The sequence below is a fragment of the Pantherophis guttatus genome, chromosome 3, assembly GCF_059756535.1.
Source record: "Pantherophis guttatus breed Tessera chromosome 3, ASM5975653v1, whole genome shotgun sequence".
NCBI classification, from domain to species: domain Eukaryota; kingdom Metazoa; phylum Chordata; class Lepidosauria; order Squamata; family Colubridae; genus Pantherophis; species Pantherophis guttatus.
Window position 1 is genome coordinate 204,872,986 of NC_142065.1, and position 22,882 is coordinate 204,895,867.

A 22,882-nucleotide genomic window follows, 5' to 3' on the forward strand; every position below is an offset into this window, starting at 1 on the left:
TTCTCCTTCTCCCTCCCTCCCTCCTTCCTTCCTTCCCTCATCTTCCCTTCCCTTCCTCCTTTCCTCCCTTATTTTCCTTCTCCCTCCTTCCTTCCTTCCTTCCTTCCTTCCTTCCTTCCTTCCCTCATCTTCCCTTCCCTTCCTCCTTTCCTCCCTTATTCGCCTTCTCCTTCCCTCCCTCCTTCCTTCCTTCTCTCATCTTCCCTTCCCTTCCTCCTTTCCTCCCTTATTCTCCTTCTCCCTCCTTTCTTCCTTTCTTCCTTCCTTCCTTCCTTCCTTCCTTCCTTCCTTCCTTCCTTCCTTCCTTCCTTCCCATCATTATCTTTTTAACCTGTCAGTCATCCTTTCTCTTCTCCAAGTTATTTTATTTTATTTATTTATATTTTATTTTCTTTATTTAGTTTGTCAAACATGTACGAGATAAGAGGTCTAAGTATAAATATGGACATGAACACAGGAAATGAGTACAAATCAATGGGGACAGTAGGACAGAGTTAGAGAAGCAGAGGGAGAAATAGATGGGAAAAAATTGACCTGCTTGGTAAGGAGATGAGACTGAGTATGGGATGGGGGAAAATCTCTTCTGAAAGTTCTTTGAAGAAGTTGCGATAACTAGTATTCTTAAACAAAAAAGCCAGAATCAATGCCATTTATTTTTGCTTGTCAGGTCCCGGCCGGTGTGAGATTCGAGACCGCCGCATTCTGCATGGCGTTGGGGAAAAGAGCCCTCCCCAGTGTTCAACGGATGGAGAATTCCTGCCTGTCCAATGCAAGTTTGTCAACACAACCGATAGGATGGTCTTTGATCTCATCTATCATTTCAACAGGTGGGAAAAACTTTTTGCAATGCTTAGTGCCTAGTCCTGCCATTGAGGAAGATAGGAAGACATTCATAGCCCTAGTAAAAGCACCATGGGTGGAGGTAATCTGGACTATCAATGGTGATACATTTGGATGGAGAGCTGAATATAGCAATAGCACTTATAGCACTTAGACTTGTATACCGCTTCACAGTGCTTTGCAGCCCTAAGTGGTTTACAGAGTCAGCATATCGCCCCCAACAATCTGGGTCCTCATTTTACCCACCTCGGAAGGATGGAAGGCTGAGTCAACCTTGAGCCGGTGAGATTCGATCTGCCAAACTGCTGGCAGCCGGTGATCAGCAGAAGTAGCCTGCAGTACTGCACTCTAACCATTGCGCCACTGCGGCTCACGAAACATACTGTAGTTTCAAGTCAAGTGAAATACCCTGATTCAAAGCTGATATTTTCCCCATATTTAATAGGAAAGGATAATGATCTAAGGCCCATATTATGACCCCTTCCACTTCCCAATCCCTCAAAAAATAAGTTGAAGACAATCTATGAGTAAAACAAAGAACCTACAGTTACAGGTTACTTTCTGAAGCATGAAAAGCTGTTTCTTGAAAGGATCATTCTCTGGGGTGTTCATGAGAATATAAACAATAATATGCTAATCATATATCAAAGGAGTGGTCATAATGTTCCTTGCTACATCATGGAACATCTCAAATCTATATTGAATTTTCTAACAGCTGGATTTCTCTTTCAGGTTCCCCAAAGCATTCTTAACGTTTAGTTCCTTCAGAAGTTTGTTCCCTGAAATCAACGGATACTGTTACTGTGCTGACAGCCTTGGGAGAGAACTAGAAGATACAGGTGAGTCTACCTGTCCTGCAGGAGTCTCCTAAAAGTGACAACTTAGCAGGTGAACCCCTTTTGCCTAGCAAAAGGTAAATCTGTCTTGGAACAAGAAGAGATCCAAGACCATCCAAGCCATGACCCTCTTCCAAGATGGGATGAAACAGGACAAGCGAAACTTAAATCTGAACAAAATGGAGGTGCTTTCCATCAGTAGGAAATTGGACTTGAGGATAGACAACCCATTTGGGTTGAGCTCCATCTTGATGTCATTGAATTTGTTGTGGTCCACCAGCAGCCTGCAGAGCTGGCAGCAGAGTCGGACAGTGAGGAGGTTGGGGAGGAACATGGGCCAGTCCTGGAGTCTGGGGAAGGCTTGGACGAGGGCTCTGCATCGGAGGCAGAGAGGGGGCCAGGGCAATCTGGTAGTTATGTGCTGCCTCCCGAGCCTCCGGAATCTGACATCAGTGAGGCAGAAGAACAGTGTGAGCCTGTTCCAGTGCGCGCATGAGCAGAACTGCCAGAAGGCAAGAACAATTAAGAAAAAAAAAAGTAAGGCTTGGACATAAGACATAAAAGAGGAGCAAACGGATGTGAGCCTTTGCAGGAAGCAATTAGTTCATATAGTCAATTCAAGCTCTGAGAAGTCCGTTTGACTCTGTGCTCCGTTTAGCCTTGCAAAACTAATAGACAATTAGGTCTCTGGCAGTGTTTCAAGGGAGATAACGGTGGGTGCCTATCAACATTATTGAAAGTCTGTGTCATCTCAAGCAGACATCTGTCAGAATCTTCACAGACTGTTTGTGAATCATTACGGGCTGTGAATGACCATAATTCACAGCCGTCTCAATAAAAGAGTTTTTTTGGGACTAAAATTGTGATTTATGCTTTCTCAGGAAGCCTAGGTCAGGACAGAATTCTAGGTGTTGATTGTGCCAAGGAAAGCATTTTTTTTATTGAAAAGTTTTACAGAAAAAAAAAAGAATTTTCTCCCCCCCCCATATTCCCCCCACTCTTTCCCTCTCCTCATCCCACCCTCCCCCCCAGACTTCCCAGAGCAAAATACAAGGTATTTCATTTAACAATCATAAACTAGATTAAACTACTTATCCTCAGACTACTAACACCCACCCTGAAACCTTAACTCCACTATAGATAACATAATACTTCTAATACTTAACATTCATTCATAAGCTATTTGATATTTTCTTGTCTGATACTTATTTTGAATATAATCAATCCATCTTCTCCATTCCGATACGTATCTTTCTTGTGTATCCAAGGAAAGCATTTTTGTGAGCCAATACATTAATAGCAATAGCATTTAGACTTATATGCCACTTCATAGTGTTTTACAGCACTCTCTGAGTGGTTTACAGAGTCAGCCTGTTGCCTCCAACAACCTTGGTCCCCATTTTATCGACCTCGGAAAGATGGAAGGCTGAGTCAACCTTGAGCCGGTAATTCTATGGACAAGATGTCTCCAAATCTTCCAACCTTGCACTATCCCAAGGGTGCTTTTTCAAGAGGCCCCTGGACTTTCTGGCTTTTCTTTGAAGACGTTTCACTTTTCACCCAAGAAGCTTCTTCAGCAGAGCTGAAGCGAAACAACTTCCAAGAAAAACCAAGGAAGTCCAGTTGCCTCTTGAAAAAGCACCTCTGGCACAACCATGAACTGGATGACTGAGAATCTCCATAGACAACTTCGCACTAATTCTTTGAGTTGTTCTATGCTCTGGACTGTGTCAGCTTTGATGGTGTCCAGCCACTATGTTTTTGGTGGCTCGATTTCCTTTTACCACTAACTCTTCCCAGCATAATTGCTTTCTCCATAGAATTCCTCTGCACGACATGGCCAAAATAAATGAGGCCCTGCTTTGTGACTTTTTCCTTCCAGTGACATAACTGGTGTGATCTCTTCTAGTATTTGCTTGTTAATCCCCTTTGCTGTCAGAAGACATAATTTGTATAAATGCATTTAATATAAGCACGGTCACATTTAATTTTTTAAAAGTTTAGATCTTCTATCCAGTTGATCTTTTAAGCCTGTGAGGATTTAAAATGGAATCTTCCCAACATACCGTATTTTTTGGAGTATAAGACGCTCCGGACTATAAGACGCACCTACCTTTTTGGGGGAGGAAAACAAGAAAAAAAAATCTGCCTCTGCCTCCCAGCAATTTGCCTCCTTGCAGCAAAGAATAAGAATAAGAATAATTTTATTTCTATACCGCCCTTCTCCCGAAGGACTCAGGGCGGTTTACAGCCTATTAAAAGCACAAGACAAACATCAATTAAAATAATTTAAAATTATTAAATAATTCGGCTCAATTTAAAACCCCAGAAATTTAAAACACCCAATTTAAAATTATTATGTTGATAGCCCGGCCTGGTGGAACAGCAGGGTCTTGAGTGCACAGCGAAATACCCGGAGGTCGGAGATCTTATGCACTTCCGGGGGCAGTTCATTCCACAGGGCTGGGGCTCCCACAGAGAAGGCCCTCCCCCTGGGTGTCGCCAGCCGACATAACTTGGCAGATGGCACCCTGAGGAGACCCTCTCTGTGGGAGCAGACTGGCCGGTGGAGGCTATTGGTGGCAGAAGTCAGTCTTGAAGGTACCCGGGTCCTATGCCATGGAGCGCTTTAAAGGTGATGACCCACATCTTGAATCACACCCGGAAGACCACTGGGAGCCAGTGCAGCTCACGCAGGAGGGGTGTCATGTGGGCACAATGAGTTGCGCCCATAACCACCCGCGCGACCGCATTCTGGACCAGTTGGAGCCTCCGAGTGCTCTTCAAGGGAATCCCCATGTAGAGAGCATTACAATAGTCCAGCCGGGAGGTGACAAGGGGGTGTGCGCAAGGCGTCCCGGTCCAGAAAGGGCTGCAACTGGCGAATCAGGCAAACCTGATAAAAGGTCCCCCTGGCCACGGCCGTCATATGCTCTTCTAAATACAGCCGTGCATCCAGGAGGACACCCAGATTGCGAGCCCTCTCTGTGGGGGGCAAAGATTCACCCCCAATAGTCAGCGATGGCACCTGCTGACTATATCGGGACGCCGGAAGCCACAGCCACTCAGTCTTGGAAGGGTTGAGTCTGAGCCTGTTCCTCCTCATCCAGACCCGCACGGCCTCCAGGCAGTGAGACATCACATCAAGGGCATCGTTGGGGTGGTCTGGGGTGGAGACAACCCGTTTCAACTTCAGCTTCAGCACAGCCTGATTAGTACAAGCAGCTGATTGTCGGTTGGATTGGTGTCCCAAAGATCACCTGTTTCAGGCTGCAGGGATTGTCATAGCCTATTGCAGCCTCCGCGCGCCCCATTGCCCGGGGGGTCGGTGGGTGGGCAGGGCTACACTCGGTGTATAACGCGCACCCAAATTTTCACCCTCTTGGGGGGGGGGGGTAAAGTGCGTTTTATACTCCGAAAAATATGGTAATTGCTTTCCCCACCCACCCACCCCGCCTGATATAGCCAAAGTAAATGAGATGCAGTTCTGTGATTTTTGCTTTCTAGTGTCCTACCTGCTGTTATGCCCTCCAGTACTTGCTGATTGGTCACCTTCTGTTCTGTCCCCGTCTCACACACGCACACAAACAGACAGCCGGGGGTTAAATAAACTGGCAGACAACCAATTCTTCCGATAAGAGGCTTGGCAGCAACCCAGTAGCTGCTTGCCAAGAACTTTACTCATAAACAAGATACACACAGTTCAAGAATTGTCCAGTTCGTAATTAAATCCAAGGCAGATAATGCTGTTTCCAAAGATGCAATGTGACTCGATAGTACTTAGTTTTGTCCGTCACAGAGTCTGAATGGCCACCTCACCCCCTTTTATACCCTGTGGGGTGTAGTCCAGTGACTCAGCTTAATCTCTGGCACGCCTCTTCTTCTGTTGCGCGCCCTCATTACTGTCCACCTGTGGCTGCGTGGACGTGCTTGGCCCCAGCCCTATCTCTTGACCTTCGGCGGACACCAAAGGCATTACCAGAGAGGAGGGTCCTGGAGAGGGTGGCCTTGCCAACTCCTCTCCTTCACTCTCGGAGTCCTCTCCTGCCGATGACACAGGCTCAGGTAACGGAGCCACAACACCTTCGCTGTCCAAGGACCCATTTCATTTATCCTAAACAAATCTTTTAAAGAAGAGGTTTGAGTAGCAGAAGGGGAAGCTTCTGTTGATGGTGCTCTTCTAAAATGTTCTTTTCTTTCCCAGGTCTGGAAATGTTGCTTGAAAATGTGTACGACACAGTTTTTGCATCGCTGGAACCGGTTCCCACCTTTGCTGAAAGTAGCATGTATAGAATCCTACAGAGACGTTTCCTGGGAGTACAACTGGCAACAACTGGCAGATTCAGATGTACGTGTCAAGGTTCCGACTGAGCACGACAGAGACGATCTGTGGCTCTGGTGGGCGTGGCAGGGGAAGGATACTGTAAAATCTCCATTCCCTCCCCACTTCTGGGGGAAGGTTACTGCAAAATCCCCATTTCCTCCTGATCAGCTGGGACTCGGGAGGCAGAGAATAGATGGGGGTGGAGCCAGTCAGAATTTTTACTACCAGTTTTGTGGGTGTGGCTTGGTGGGCATGGTATGGCTTGGTGGGCATGGCAGGGGAAGGATACTGTAAAATCTCCATGCCCTCCCCATTCCTGGGGGAAGGATACTGCAAAATCCCCATTTCCTCCTGATCAGCTGGGACTCGGGAGGCAGAGAATAGATGGGGACGGGGCCAGTCAGAGGTGGTATTTACCGGTTCTCCGAACTACCCAAAATTTCCGCTACCAGTTCTCCAGAACTGGTCAAAACCTGCTGAAACCCACCTCTGATGTGAATGAAAACTGGTTGTGTTATACTTTGTGGTTCTTTTCTTTTGAAGGCCCCTCCAAGTGTGAAATAGAGTATTTCGCCGCCACTCGTTTTGAGGAGGATTATAAACCATTGTGTGACAACAATGGAGCCCACAAGCCAACACAATGTCAACTGAATGGAGAATGTTGGTGTGTCGACAGCAGAGGACGGGAGATCTCTGGAACAAGAAGGAGAGGACAGCAACCAATCTGTGGTAGGTAAAGCCAGAAACATGCTCATCAAGGATTTTCATTCCTAGTTTAATGTTATCTCAAGACTGTAGACAAAAATCGGCCAAACATCAGTTGCAATGGAATAGCGGTGAATTTCTCGTTTATGAATTCCTCAGAAATATCTAACCGATCACAATGATAAACAAATGCTAGACCTTGGCCTGATCCAGCAGAATTATTTGTCAGGCCTGGAAGCCATTTTTTTCATTGGACCTTCAGGCCTGCCACATTTATTACTGTGGGAAACTGGGAGGGGGGTTTGTACGGAGCCAGGGTGATATATAGGCAAAATAACATTCCTTTCTCAGAGAGTCAAGGACATCTTGCCCTGCACCTGGACAATTGGAACTGAGAGGTGTCTCCAGTTGGGATGGTGTTTTGATTGGCCCGTGTGATGGGCCTGTGGGTGCTAGGCAGGGATTTGGACTTTCCTTTGGGTGGGGAAAACCTGGAAGCTTTCAGATTAGGGTTTTCCCAGATGTGCTGATATGACATCTCTAATAAAATGGAACTTTGAGGAAACTCAAGCCTCGGAGTTTTCTTTCATTGGGGGTGTTACTTGGAACCTTGACATTATTCTTATGTTTTTAAAATATAGGGAGGTAAAGGTTTAACCCCCCCCCCCTCTTTTTCTCATTAGGTTGATGAAAGTATTGAAACAAAATTCCAAGAAAGGAAAGCTGTTCTATGTAATAATAGGCAGATTTAATTTATGGAATTTTGAGCCATCTTTGGGTGAGCTCCTCCAGTTTAGATGGTTTTTGAAGAAAACAAAATATATTCAAGGAGGATAGGTTATCAATGGAAGCTAATCTTAATGGCTCATTAGCTCCTTGATCAAGAATAGAATAGAATAGAATAGAATAGAATAGAATAGAATAGAATAGAATAGAATAGAATAGAATAGAATAGAATAACAGAGTTGGAAGGGACCTTGGAGGTCCTCTAGTCCAACCCCCTGCTTAGGCAGGAAACCCTACATCACTTCAGACAAATGGTTATCCAACATCTTCTTAAAAACTTCCAGTGTTGGAGCATTTACAACTTCTGGAGGCAAGATGTTCCACCGATTAATTGTTCTAACTGTCAGGAAGTTTCTCCTTAGTTCTAGGTTGCTTCTCTCCTTGATTAGTTTCCACCCATTGCTTCTTGTCCTGCCCTCAGGTGCTTTGGAGAATAGCTTGACTCCCTTTTCTTTGTGGCAGCCCCTGAGATATTAGAACATTGCTATCATGTAATTTACTTTAAATATCAGGTGTTGGGCAGCATCAACTGAAAGAAGTTTCATTGTACAAGAAGAGCAGATAGAGCGGGGGCTAAGTTAAACGAGTCATCAGCCTAGAGTCATTACAGTCCCACAAATGGTCTAAGTCCAACCCCGCCCTCCCTTGGATTCTATTGGCCCTTATCTGGTGCCAATTTAACATTGGGCCTTAGTTGACTAGGTTCTTGTATATAGGCTGAAATAAATCTTCTATGCTGGTATTTAACATACTGTATGGTCCTGATTTTTTGTGCCTGACATTCATGCTAGTGAACTTTTTGGAGGAATCTTCTTGGACACTATGTGGCACCAATGTCGGTCTCGATGAACCCTTGGCATGAACCAGTCTCAGGTCTCTTCTTGCGTTCTTTTTTTTTTCTCCCCAAAATCCATGTACTTTCTTCTCAGTAATGTTTTATTTGATCCTTCGAAACCTTCCTTTAATTTTGATTGTTTTCTTTTTTATATATAGTTTATTTATACATTTTTCAATTAAAATACATAAGTGCCTTGTGAACAGTGCATTGTCTAGCTCAATTACTTTTATAATAATGTTTTCCCCTCTCCTAATTTCTACTTCTATTATCCAACCATTTATAAAACAAATCCCATATTTGAAAATATTCTGTATCTTCCTTCTCTTTTACCTTTAATGTCAATCCATCCATTTCTGCGCAATCTAATATTTTTTTTAGTTACATCGTCTTCTCTCGGTGTTTCCTCATTTTCCCAATACTGTGCAAATACAATTCTTGTATTTGTCTTGCCATCAAAACATGCATCATCATCATCATCATCATCATTATTATTATTATTATTATTATTATTATTATTATTATTTATTGAATTTATATGCCGCCCTTCTCCCCGAAGGGACTCAGGGCGGTGAACAGCTGAAAATTAAAATAACATACATACAATATATTAAGTACAAATTCCCCTTATTATATTTTTCTGGTACTATGTCTAACAGAAATATTTTTTGGCATAATCTAAACACAGTTTTAACATTTTTTCTAACCATGTATGTATTTTTATCCAATAATTATTTGTTTTCACACATGTTCACCACAGATGATAGTATGTGCCTGGTGTTTGGCCTCTTATTGCGTTCTTCATAATAATTAACCTCCTGTTATCTTTTCCTTTGTCTAGACAAGGAGCCCACCTGTGTCTCTGAGAGACTTGTATCTCTGTCCAGGCTTTTCTATGGTCCCGTTGGACATTTCAGTCATAACAATTTGTTTTCTGCTACTCAAGAGCCACGGAAGATAGCTCGCTCCTCAAGATTTTGTCCCTTTTTATTCAGAGACTTTGTTGTGGGTTCCACGGATCTGTCTTCCCTCTCAGGGGAAAACAGCGCCGCTCAGCTCTTCACATTTGAAACTCTCCTCGGCGAAGCGGTTGGTGGGATGTTTCCTTCACGAGAACTTGCTCAGGTCGCTCTACGGTTCACCAACAACCCCAAGCGATTCCAAGAAAACCTTTTTGGTGGGATGTTCTTGAAGAATCTGATCCAGTTTAACTTTACAGGAGCTCTTGGTCCAAACAGCAAATTTAATTTGGACAAGTATTTCCAGCAGGTTGGGATGAGAAGTGGATTCAGTGAACTGGCTGGTCAACTTTTGCAGGGAAGCTCCCAGGAGAAGTTTAATCTGAGCCAATCTCTTGTTGACAGCTTTGGTCGTACGGTCAACTTAGAGGACAATCAGAATGCCATCAAATTCCTTGCTTCCCTTCTTGAAGCCCCAGAGTTTTTTGCTTTTCTGCAACATGTGATTTCTGTCCCAGAGAGTGTCACCAAAGATTTAGGAAATGTAGTGAAGATTCTGTTGAAAGCAAGAGACTGCATGGAAGAGGACAATGATGTTTTCGTGCCAGACTGTACAGAAGATGGGAAGTACAAGGAGATCCAGTGTAAGAGAGGGGAGTGTTGGTGCATAGATTTAAGGGGGAAAGAAATCCCCGGATCCAGAGTACGAGGGACAAACCCACGATGCCCTACAACGTGTGAAAAGCAAAGGGCCAGTTTGCAACTCTTATTAAGAGACCAGCCTGCAGGATCTCAGATGTTTGTTCCTTCATGCACCAAAGAAGGAAAATTCCTCCCAGTCCAGTGCCATGGAAAAAACTGTTTCTGTGTCAATTCAGAAGGCATACCTGTTCCAGGAATAAGTATCAATTCTGGAGACCCCATACAATGTAAGTCTCACATGTTCACATGCATTATTATTTTATTTTATGTTGATTTAAGCAATCAAGAGAAATTATACCAGGAAGCTAAATAAAACAAAATAAATCATAAAGATACAAGCAACAAGTTATACTGTAGTCATAAGTAGAAAAGGAGATAGGTAATAGGAAGGATGAAAAGAATAATGGTAGTACGGTCTTAGTAAATAGTTTGAAAGCGTTGTGTGAATTAGTTGTTTAACAGAGTGATGGCATGGGAGAAAAAACTGTTCTTGTGTCTAGTTGTTCTGGTGTGCGATGCCCTATAATATCATTTTGAGGGTAGAAGTTGAAACAATTTATGTTCAGGATATGAGAAGTCTGTAGATATTTTTGCAGCCCTCTTTTAAAGATAAAGAGACTGTGATTACAGCACAGGCAGCTAGATTCCGTACAGCAGCACTGCGGAATTGTTGGAAACATGTGATTAATCCACCCTAGCTATTTTACCCAACTATTGTACCAAAGTCTTTTGCATGACTATTTTGTTTTGCATTTTAGTATTTAATGACTACAGGCCTCACGGTTCATGGATTGCTATTATAGTATAATTACAGTATTGGCCAAAATTGTGGAAACCTTTTGGGAAAAGTGTATTGTCTATAATTAGCTAATAACACCCCTTTTTTGTAGTAGTAGTACCATAAAATTATATATCAATGGAAAGTTAATTTAATCAAGAATGTAATGCAATAGCTTTTATGAAGGATTTGCTATTAGAATAGCAGTTACAGTATAAAGAAAGAAAAGTGAAACACATAGAAAATACGAGATATGCAAAAATGATCACCATAGAAAAAATGAGATATACAAAAATGATCACCATGTCAGTTAATACTTAGATGGGTAACCTTTAGCATGAATGACGGCCTTACAACGTCTTCCCATGGAGTGAACCAAGTCTTTTAGTTCTGCAGCTGTTATCATGTGAAACCAAGATTGAATGATTGCTTCTATTAACTGGGTTTTATTGCTGGGTCGCTTCTGACTAACAAGTTTCTTTAGTCGGCTCCATAGATTTTCAATTGGGTTTAAGGTCTGGGCTATTCCCAGGCCATTCCAACAGTGGAATAGGATTATCTTGAAACTCCAAAAAACACTGGCTTTATTTATTTATTTATTTATTTATTTATTTATTTATTTATTTATTTATTTATTTATTTATTTATTTATTTATTTATTTATTTATTTATTTATTTATTTATTTCGGCTTATATGCCGCCCTATCTCACAATGGACTCAGGGCGGCTCACAACAATAAAACACAAGCCACAATATAAAATAAAGACCAAAATCTAAAAAAAATTATTAAAACCCAATTAAAACCAATTAAAACCCTCAATTATTAGCCATCAAACCTCAAAAATATACTTTTCCCAAAAGGTTTCCACAATTTTGGCCACTACTGTAGGCCGTGTGTAACTGACTGACTGGATGCCAAATTGTGATTTTAATATAGATTTTATCCATTATTTATTATTTTATTCTAGGATTTTAAACTGGATATTCATTGAGTGTTTTTATTTGTCCTGGTCTCTGGTCTGTGACTGTAATGGACCTGATTTTGATGAATTAAAATGCTTTAAACCATTTCAGTTATTCTTGTGGTAGCGTGAAAATCTTAAAGCACCTGTTCTACTGACTTCATATTGATCAAGTTGATTCTTCCTTAGGTCCAAGTGACTGCCATCTTGCAGCTGGTCAAGCTTTTCTAAGAACTGCTAAGCAGTTTCTTTTGAATCCCACCGCTCTGACTCAATTGTCCAGTGTTTATGTACCTCAGTGCGGTCTGGATGGTCAATGGAGGCCAATCCAGTGCAATGGCCCACCTGAACAAGCTTTTGAGTGGTACCAAAGATGGAATACTCAGAACAATAATAAGAATGTGCTTACTATCGCTGAGTTGGCTAACGTACTCCTAGACTACAAGGCAAGATCTCAGCAAAGCTTTGAAGATTTCATCAACATTCTCTATGCAGCGGGCCACCAGAATATTTTCCCAGAATTCTCCAAATACTCATCTTTTGAAGCTGTTCCTCGAGAGCTGCTGGAGGGCAATACAATGCAGTCCTCTGAGAATGTTTTACTGGATCCATTCATCTTTTGGCAGCTTCTTCAAGGTCTCCTTAATCATTATCCAGGATCCTACAGTGATTTTAGTATCCCCTTGGGACATTTCGATCTTCGCAACTGTTGGTGTGTGGATGAAAAGGGACGCATGCAAGGAAGCCAAGCCAGCGTAAATCAAGTTCCAACTTGTAAGTAACTTGGGCCACTCACCAGATCTTCCTGTGATAAAAGATTAGAACGTAGAATAATAGGGTTGAATTGAAAGGGTCCATGGAGGTCTCCTAATCAACCCCCTGCCCATGGCAGGAGATCCTATACCATTCTGGAATTTCTTGGGGCTTGATGGAATCATAGAAAGAATAGGGCAGTGATGACTAACCTTTTTGCCATCGCATGCCAGGAGGGGGGTGGCGGGGGAAGGTCGCACATGCATGTGCCCACGTGCATGCGTGCGCACCCCCCCCGCTCCTGGCACATGATGGCCTGGTAGGCCCATTTTTCTTTCTTACCTGGTTTCAGATCCTCTCTGTGTATCTGGGAAGGGCGAAAACAGCCTTTCCTACTCCCTTGGAGGCCCTACGGAGGCTGAAAGGGCCCATTTCCCTACTCTCGGTGGGACAGGAAGTGACATTTTTTGCTGTCCCCAGCCTCCAGAACCTCTCTAGGAGTCTCTAGGAGCCTCTCTAGGAGTCTCTGGAGGCTGGGGACAGGAAAAAAGTCACTTCCTGTCCCACCGGGAGTCGGGAAATGGGCCCTTTCAGCCTCCGTAGGGCCTCCAAGGGAGTGGGAAAGGCTGTTTTCGCCCTTCCCAGATACACAAAGAGGATCTGGAGCCAGGTAAGAAAGAAAAACAGGCCTTCCCCACCCCGCCCCCAGGCCCTCCAGAGAACAGCCTGTTCCCCTACTTCTGGTGGGCCCAGAAGGCCTGAAAATCAGCTGGCCGGCGTGCGCATATGCCCCAGAGCTGAGCTGGTATGCCCACTAATATGGCTCTGCGTGCCACCTGTGGCACACGTGCCATAGGTTCGCCATCACGGGAATAGGGCCTCCACCAAGCAGGAGGCCCTATACCAGTGATGGCTAACCTTTTTGCCATCACGTGCCAAAAGCGGGGAGAGCGCAGGGGGGGGGGGTCATGTGCATGTGTGCCCACACCCATAATTCTATGCGCCCCGTCCCCCCACGCATGCGGGCCTCCCCTGCGCTCCCCCTGCTTTTGGCACAGGATGGCACAGTGGGCCCAGTAGAGCCGTTTTTTGCTCTCCCCAAGCTCCAGAGCCTTTCTAGGAACCTGGGGAGGGTAAAAATGGCCTTCCTCATCCCCAGAGGCCCTCTGGAGGCTGGAAACAACATGTTTCCTGACTTCCAGTGGGCCCAGAAGGCTCGAAAATCAGCTGGTCAGCGCACACATGCATGCCGGAGCTGACGTGCCCACTGATATGGCTCCGTGTGCCACTGTGGCACCAGTGCCATAGGTTCGCCATCATGGCCCTATACCATTTCAGTCAAATGGCTGTCCAAACCTTTCTTAAAAACCTCCAACGATGGAGCACCCACAACTTCTGAAGGCAAGCCGTTCCACTGGTTAATTGTTCTAAATGTCAGGAAATTTCCCCTTAGTTCTAGGTTGCTTCTCTCCTTGATTAGTTTCCATCTGTTGCTTCTTGCCCTGCCTCCAGGTGTCTGGGAGAATAGCTTGACTTCTTCTTGATGGGATTGAGCAAAATCTGAGCCTAATGAAGCATTTATGACGTGATTAACATTGCTCTAAGCCATACATTCATTTAGAATAGAATAGACTAGAATTCTTTATTGGCCAAGTGTGATTGGACACAGAAGGAATTTGTCTTGGTGCATTTGGTTTTAGTTTTCAATTTTGTATAGGCCTAATCCCAGTTTGTAGTCCATGGATGGTGGTTTAGCATTCTGTGTGTGAGCCTGGCCATTGTAACCCAATGAACAAATCAGGTTTAAACTAAACCAAGATTTCTGTTTAAATTAAATTGTAGGAAGTTAGCACCCACACCTTTCCTAGAAGAATGAAATATTTTAGGAAATAATCACACTGAAGCTGAACTGAACTGAAATTAGTGAGAGTTTTAATCTGTTTCTTATTCCTTGCTTGCTGCAGTACTAGGCTAAATGAATGAATGAATGAATAAATAAATAAATAAATGGAAATCAGAATTGGATGGGAAGACAATAATTATGTCTCTATATGTTCCAATCATGTCCCATAATTAATATGCTTAACTCAGGCAAACTAAAAATCATCTTCATCTTCTTTTATCTGAATCCTTCCCCTTCCCCTTCCCTTTTCCCTCCTCCTCCTCCTCTCTCTTCCCTTTTACCTTCTCCCTTGCCTTCTTTTCCTCCTTCCTCTTCCCTGTCTCTCCTCCTCCCCCTCCTCCCCTCCCTCTTCCCTTTCCCCTCCTTCCTTGCCTTTTCCTTCTTTTCTTCCTTCGTCTTCCCTGTCCCTCCTCCTTCGTCTTCCCTTTCCCCTTCTCCCTTGCCTTCTCTTCCTCCTTCCTCTTCCCTGTCTCCTCTTCCTCCTCCCTCTCCCTTTCCTCTTCCCTGTTTCATCTCTTCCTCCTTTTCCTCTTTCCTGTTCCCTGTTTTGCCCTTTTTTGCCTCCTCCTCCTCCCTTCCCCCTTCTTCCTTGCCTTCTCCTTCTCTTTCTCCTTCCTCTTCCCTGTCTCGCCTCCTCCTTTTCCTCCTCCTCCTCCCCCTCCCCCATTAGACAGATTCACCCTACTCTGAGCAAACTTTTTGTCTTCTTGCAGGTCTGGGAACCTGTGAAGCTGCAAAGCGAGAAGCTGCGGAATTCGTTAACAAGGTGGAACAACTTATTCAGGAGTCAAACAGCTCTCATTTTCCTTTCGGACAAAGCTTTTTAATGAGCCAAGTATCCATGTTGAGAGGCCGAGAGCTTTGGAGTAATTTTTCTCAGCTGGAGAGCACTTTTGCAGAAATACTGTTGGCAGGGAGCGATTATGCCATCCAGTTGGCTGCACAATCCAGTATGTTATTTTTTTTAAAAAATGATTTTTTTTTTTTTTTAGAGGACCGTCAAACATTGATGATCCAGTATACTTTGAATCACTGAAGGAAGAATTAGCATTGCAGGATTTGCGAGAGAGTCTTCAGCAGGGGTCTCCAATCTTGGCAACTTTAAGACTTGTGGACTTCAACTCCCAGAATTCCTCAGCCTTGCTGGCTGAGGAATTCTGGGAGTTGAAGTCCACAAGTCTTAAAGTTGCCAAGGTTGGAGATACCTGCTTTACAGGAAGAGGATCAAAAAGTCATGATGGGGATCACAACTACATGATTGGAGAACTGGGTATCGATCACACGGTTGCGGCCGCCATCTTAACTTTCTTGACTGCGCTGTGGACAGCTTTGTTTGGTTCTCTTAATAGATATTATGGGAGGAGAACCATGTTAGTGTATGGCATTGTTTCTCAACCTTAACAACTCTAAGAGGTGTAGACTTAATGATGAAGTATAATTCCGGAAGTTGAAGTCCACCCACCTTAGAGCTGCTAAATTTGAAAAACCCTCATCTCCAGTAACCAGAGATAGAATAGACTGAATGAGCTTGAAGGGACCTTGGAGGTCTTCTAGTCCAGCCCTCTGCTCAAGCAGGAGAACCTATACCATTTCAGATAGGTGACCGTCTAGGCCAGTGGTGTCAAACTCAATTTCATTGAGGGCCACATCAGGGTTGTGTTTAACCTTGGGGGGGGGCATGGGGGGCATGGCCAGGTTGACGTGGCCAGCTCAATGTCACTCGTGTTGGGGGTGGTCCGGGCGCTCTGCCAGTGAAAATGGAGCATGGGAGAACCGCGTGCAGCCCTCCCGAGCTCGGTTTTGTCTGGCAGAGGGTTGCAGGAGGCCGTTGCAGGCAAAAACGGAGCTCAGGAGGGCCGCCTGTGGTCCTTCCGAACTCCATTTTTGCTGGCAGAGGCACCATGGGCCGGTCCTTCATTGTTTCCAGGGTGGCCCCGTAAACCAGATCTAAGCACTCTGCAGGTCAGATCCGGCCCCCAGGCCTTAAGTTTGACACCCTGATCTAGACTCTTCTTAAAAAAATCTAGTGATGGAACGACCAGATCAGATGGAGTCTGGTAGCGTCTTTCAGACGACAGCTTAAGCCTTGTATTAAAATTTGTTAGACGGAAAATGTTTAGTCACCTTGGATTCTGCAGCTTTCGTTATTCCAAAAGAAAAAAAAATAATGAACAAAAATCAGGATCAGCTCAGTGGCATTTCCATGTGTGGCTGTCCAGCCTTCCAAGGTGAACTTCTAAAGCAGGATTGTCCAACCTTGGCAACTTCAAGACTCGTGGACTTCAATTTCCAGAAGCTGGGAGTTCCATCCATGGCTGGCTGGGGAATTCTGGGAGTTGAAGTCTACAAGTCTTTAAGTTGCCATGGTTGCAGGGGTGAAATCCAGCAGGTTCTGACAGGTTCTGGTGAACTGGTAGCGGAAATTTTGAGTAGTTCGGAGAACCGGCAAATACCATCTCTGGCTGGCCCCAGAGTGGTGTGGGAATGGAGTTTTTGCAACATCCTTCCCTCAGGAGTGGGGTGGGAATGGAGATTTTCCAATATCCTTCCCCTGGAGTGGGGAGGGAATGGAGATTTTGCAGTATCCTTCCCCTGGAGTGGGGTGGGAATCGAGATTTTGCAGTATCCTTCCCTTGCCACGCCCACCAAGCCACACCACACCCACCAAGCCACGCCCACAGAACTGGTAGTAAAAAAATTTGGATTCCACCACTGCATGGTTGGATATTCCGGCTCTAAAGGAGCATTTCTTAGCAGGAATGGATAAAAGAAAGCCGTTACAGTGGAGATGTTCTAAGGAGGCATTTGTTTTAATCTGCTGTAGCAAAAACAAATGCTAGCAGGTTTATTTTCAACCCAATCCCCTTCAGCAAAAATACAGAGTAGAGATTCAAGTATGGTACTTTTTTCATATTTTCTTCTTGGGGAAAAGATGATATAAGTAGGGAGAAAACCACATGAAGTCTAGTGGTAAAGCAGGGATTGCATAAATTGTAGAAATAGAGGGATAAGGAGGCTTGGAGATGTTAGTAATGATGAGCAGGGAGAAGAGAAAGTGGGGCCCCTTTACATCTATTTTATATCAGGTCTTACTTTTGAATGATCCACATAATAGATACTTACGAATCAGTAGCAAAAGATTTCCATGTTTTCTATTCTCTACATCTCTGTGGTTGCCTTCATCGCTTAAGCCATATTTGCTTTGTTGTAGCTTTGCAATTTTATCGGAAGAGTCTATTGGCATCCCCGGACTCTGCTGGGGAGGTTCGGCGCTTGGCATTTCAGCCTTACATCCCCCAGTGTGATGGACAAGGGAACTGGGAGCCCGTCCAGTGCTATGAGAGCACAGGTGAGAAATATCTAGGAAGAAGTTTGCCTCAGTAAATATTGATGGTCTTTCATGGCTGTAGATACTAGCAATTGCATGCAGTAATCTCCTTCTCCTGCTTCTGCTTCTGCTTCTCCTTCTTCTTCCTCTCCTTCCTCTTCCTCTTCCTCCTCCTCCTTTTCTTTTTCTTTCCTCTTCCTCTCCTCCTTCTCCTCCTTCCTCCACCTCCTCTTCCTCTCTTTCTCTTTCTTCTACCTCCTCCTTATCTTCCTCTACCTTCTCCTCCCCTCCTCCTTCTTCCTCCTTCTCTTCCTCCTCTTCTTTTCCTTCTTCCTCCTCCTCATTTTCCTCCTCCTCCTCTTCTTTTTTTTCCTGTTCCTCTTCTTCCTCTTTCTCCATCTTCTCCTCCTTCTCCTCCACTTCTTCTCCTTCCCCTTCCTTCCTAGGTTACATAGCAAAAATGAGTCTAATTACTTGCATTATTTTATTTCCTAGCATGCATTTGTATATAAATAATAAATACTATATTTATATTCTGCCTTTATTGTAAACAATCCAAAATGGCCCAAACTCACCCAGTCAGCTTTCATGCCGAAGGAAAGACTGGAAGTCCCAATCTCCCAGTTTCTAGTTCAGCATTTTTATCCATCACACCAAATTTTAGCTCTCAAATTTGCAAAACCGTGAATAAACTTCATCACAAGCACACAGACTTTATAAAATATATCCTTGGATCATTCTTCCAATTGAAGAGGTGGAAAGTACCACTATAACCATGAAATGTGAGTCTTTCAAGAGTTGGGAAAGCCACGTGGTCTTCACAGGATTTGCTTTCTTTGATGAAATGATCAAGAGAGATTTATGTCTGCTCTGATTTTTGTCCTGTGGTGGCCAGTTCAGACAAACTAAATTGCCAGGGCATGTTCAATTCCAGGGGTGTCAAACTCAAGGCCTGTGGGCCACGGGGTGCTTAGATCTGGCCCACAGGGCCACCTTGGAAACAGCAAAGGACCAGCCTGCAGTGCCTCTGCCAGCCAAAACAGAGCTCAGGTAGGCCTCCTACAGCTCCGTTTTCAGCTGTGAGGGCCTCCTGCAGTCCTCTGCCAGTGAAAATGGAGCTCAACCGAGCTCCGTTTTTGCTAACAGTGCATTTGGACCACCACAAGAGCTCCTGAAATGAATGACGGTGAGCTGGCCATGCCCCCACCCCGAGGTCAAACATAACCCTGATGCGGTCCTCAATGAAATCGAGTTAGACACCCCTGTTCAATACAATGATTTCTTCTTTACTGAACTATTGTCTAATTCTATGCATTCATTGCAAGGAACATCTCTTTGCGAAGTGGTTCCAAAACGCATATTTTTCTTCTTTGCCTCAGGTCACTGCTGGTGTGTCGACGAGGTGGGACGTTATGTTTCAAATTCCTTGGTGACACGTTCAACACAACTGCCCCAGTGTAAGTCTTATTCTTTAAAGTTGGGCTGTTGCAGGGGTGAAATGTAAAATTTGTTACTACCGGTTCTGTGGGCGTGGCTTGGTGGGGGTGGGTAGGTAATGTGACTGGGTGGGCGTGGCCAACTTTTTTTTAAAAAACTTTTAAAAGCATATTTTCTACAACCTCTTCGGCTGAAAAAAAAATGCTTTTAAAAGGCTCTGACGATCCCAGCTGAGTTGCCTGATCGTCAGAGGCTTTTGTTTTCCTTTAAAAGCAATTTTTTTTGCTTTTAAAAGAAAAAAAAGCCTCTGACAATCAGGCAACTCAGCTGGGATTGTCAGAGCCTTTTAAAAACCTTTTAAAATGCTTTAAAAGTAAAAAAAAAAGCCTCTGATGATCGCGCGGCTCAGCTGGACATGGGGGGTGGGCAGGGATTTTTGCTATCGGTTCTCCAAACCACCCGCTGTGATCGCTGCCAGATCGGGCGATCCGGTCCGAACCGGGAGCATTTATTTATTATTTATTTTTATTCTTTATTTCACCCCTGGGCTGTTGTCCCTTAACAAGCAGTACAGATAGGCAGGAGAATAGCATAACTTTATAAAATTGTAGGAGTGTCAATGCAGGGTGAGATGTCCAACTCTTTAATAAAAATATTATAGTAATCGTTTTAGGGTACCGAAAGTCAGCTTTGCTTGAAGTGGAGATAGCATGTTGCTTCAGTCAGTTGGAATGATATGGTCCTTACAGAAAGGAGTAATATTGAAAAATACCCTATTTGTTTAAATAATCCCATACAACATCTCTAACATGGATTCTTTAAGAGTAAAGATGAGTGAAAATACAAGAAGTCTAAATCACAACAGATTTTTAGCATTATGAATAGAACTGATTGCAGTTTGGTGATTTATTATATTTGGATCGTGGCTATTAATATTCTTTCTTGGCTGAGCTTAGTAACAACTTTCATCTTTTAAAACAATATATACGACTTTCGCAATTAATTCGTGATAGATTGGAAAAATATAGCTTCCATGGCATTTCTAAATCCCTTGTTTATTCCTTTTGTATTTTATTCCTGTTTTCCCTTTTGGGAATGGATTTCTTCAGCTGTGTCTTAACTACTAATGTTTTTGGCTGGAGTGAACACTTGGTGGCTTCAAAAATCTGGTTTCCTCAGTTTCTGCAACTGTCTTTAATTAATTGGGGTGAAGAAATAAGTAGGTCTGAAGACTTGTTTGCTAGCTGGAATACATATTACTCTGGAAAAAAAATTATCTGAATGCAGGTCAGACATCATGTCAACGTTCCCAAGTGAATGGCCAGATTGCCAGTTGGAAAATGAATGGACTGACACAGAACGCAACTTCAGCAGCTCTGTTTACTCCTTCCTGTCTGGAGGCAAGTTGTATAAAGCTGAAAAATGTATTTTGATTATCACATTATTACACTTTTCCTTTTTGAAGGTTGGGATATTTGTATTTTTTTTTCTGGGGGAGAAAGGGGCCATGGTAGCCTAGCGGTTAAGATGATGGGCTTATCGACCAGAAGGCTGGCAGATCGAGATCGAGTACTGCATGATGGAGTGAGCTCCGGTCCCTTACTGCAGCTCTTGCCCATCTAGCAGTTTGAAAGCACGCAAATGCGAGTAGATAAATAGGTATTACTTTGTGGAAAGGTAACAGCATTCTGTGTGCCCTCAAGGTGTAGTCATGCTGAACCATGACCATGAATCCCTCCCCCTCCCCCCCTCAGGCTCCCTCAAGTAGGAAATGGAGATGAGCACAGCCTCCTAGAGTTGAACATGACTACAGAGGGGTAAACTTTCCATTCAGGGTGAAATGTGGCTAATTCCATGACTCCGTCTCCCTCTCCGTCCAATTAACTTGGTTAGCATGAGGACATGCTAGATTCTGTAGTTCCTAAATCTACAGAAAGCAGGATGATTGATGCATTCCATAATGCCTAGAGGGACTTTTAGGGTTTTAGATATCTTTGAGAGCTTTTCTTAGATCTATCAAGTCAAGGGTGGGAGGTTGTGAGGCAGGGGTGAAATGCTCCCGGTTCAGACCAGCTCGGGCGAGTAGGTAGCGATGGCGGCGGGCAGTTCAGAGAACCGGTAGCAAAAATCCCTGCCCCCGCCCCCCATGCCCAGCTGAGCCGCGTGATCATCAGAGCCTTTTTTTCCTTTTAAATGGCTCTGACCAGCCAAGCTCTGACGATCCCAGCTCAGTTGCCTGCTAATCGGTAGCAAAAATCCCTCCCTCCCCCCCCCTCAGCTGCTTACCTTAGCTGCTGGTCGCAATGCCTTGCTGTGATCCCTGCAATCCATTGCATCAGCAAGCAACTGAATCTCCCTGCCTGCAATCAAGCAGGCAGGGAGTTGTGGACTTCAATTCCCAGAATTCCTCAGCCAGCAAAGCAAAGCTGGCTGAGAAATTCTGGGAATTGAAGTCTACAAGTCTTAAAGTTGCCAAGGTTAGAGACCCCTGTTCTATTGGGTAAGTTTTTTCCCCCTTTGGGAGCTTTAAAAAAATAGTTAATTGGGTTTTTTTTTAGTTGTTCTTTTTTTAGACCTAGCCATTTAAAGTTTAGGAAGTTTTAAATTTAGCTGCTTTTATATAAAAATAAATTAAAATAAAATAATATTTGTGCAGCTTTCTGAGATTTAGTGTGTTTCTGTAGTGTTTCACTCTAACTACAGAAATCTCACAAAGCTGTATGTGGAATTGTGTGTGTGTAAAGTGTGAAAGTTGGTTTTTTGGGCTTTTTGTGGCTGTGTGAGGTTCCTGCTTGTTGCAGGGGCCATTTTGGGTCTAGCACAGCTGCTTTTATATTGTGGGCGAGCCAGTTGTGTTGTGTTGTGTTGTGTGTGTGTAAAGTGTGAAAGTTGTTTTTTTGGGCTTTTTGTGGCTGTGTGAGGTTCCTGCTTGTTGCAGGGGCCATTTTGGGTCTGGCACAGCTGCTTTTACATTGTGGGTGAGCCAGTAGTGTTGTGTTGTGTTTTGTAGGTTAAAAAAGGGCAAAGAAGTGACATTGACTTGGTCACGCCCACCTGACCAACAAGCCACGCCCTCCCAGTCACCTTACCACCAAGCCCCGCCCACTAATTAAGCCATGCCCACAGAACCGGTAGCAAACAATTTTAGATTTCACCCCTGTTGTGAGGAGTTAGGACTCCAGGCCAGTCTCCTGACATATTCAGGTCAGGACCAACAGATCGCCTTCTGGTGATTTTGGAAAGGGCAACACGGATTTATTTTCACTAGCCTTTCGGGGAGTTTTAAGGATAGGAAGGGTAATGAGAATCTCAGGACCAATAGCTCTCATTCCCAACCTCTCCACGCAAACCTGGAATCTTTGTTTGTTGTTGGCGGTGGTGATTTTTGATGGTTTTTAAAAGTGGGAATGGGAGCAGGAAGCTTCCCATAGGGAAACCATTCCCATCTTAAAATTTCCCCAGACTTTGAAAAAGAATCCAAAATGTCAACGAAATGATCTTGAGGTACAAATGGAATGCTCAAGAGCCAAACATCTGTAGATCACCATCTGTAGACTGTCCATGTCTCAGTTAAGCAGTATGTAAATGAAGATTCCTCTGAATTCAACTCTTGGTGATTACACGGACACAATTGTGCTATTTATTGTCATCAACACAGGTGTACTTTGCTACGGCCCTCTTCGAAGATGGGTTTTTTGTTCGGCTTCCCGACCTACTTCACAAATGGTCATCA

At 43.9% G+C, this 22,882-nt stretch overlaps 1 protein-coding gene across 1 annotated transcript in view; it reads left to right on the top strand.

Moving 5' to 3' along the window:
* The first annotated feature begins 673 nt into the window (after nucleotides 1–673).
* The window catches only part of TG (thyroglobulin), a 162,662-nt gene continuing 140,453 nt past the window's right edge, over nucleotides 674–22,882 (top strand). The window contains exons 1-10 of the mRNA XM_087890908.1: nucleotides 674–827; nucleotides 1,573–1,679; nucleotides 5,881–6,024; nucleotides 6,544–6,729; nucleotides 9,168–10,214; nucleotides 11,918–12,502; nucleotides 15,098–15,334; nucleotides 17,596–17,733; nucleotides 19,092–19,169; nucleotides 20,437–20,549. Of these exons, the coding sequence (XP_087747034.1) occupies nucleotides 796–827; nucleotides 1,573–1,679; nucleotides 5,881–6,024; nucleotides 6,544–6,729; nucleotides 9,168–10,214; nucleotides 11,918–12,502; nucleotides 15,098–15,334; nucleotides 17,596–17,733; nucleotides 19,092–19,169; nucleotides 20,437–20,549 (2,667 nt within the window). The 5' untranslated portion in view covers nucleotides 674–795. The remainder of the gene's footprint in view (nucleotides 828–1,572; nucleotides 1,680–5,880; nucleotides 6,025–6,543; nucleotides 6,730–9,167; nucleotides 10,215–11,917; nucleotides 12,503–15,097; nucleotides 15,335–17,595; nucleotides 17,734–19,091; nucleotides 19,170–20,436; nucleotides 20,550–22,882) is intronic.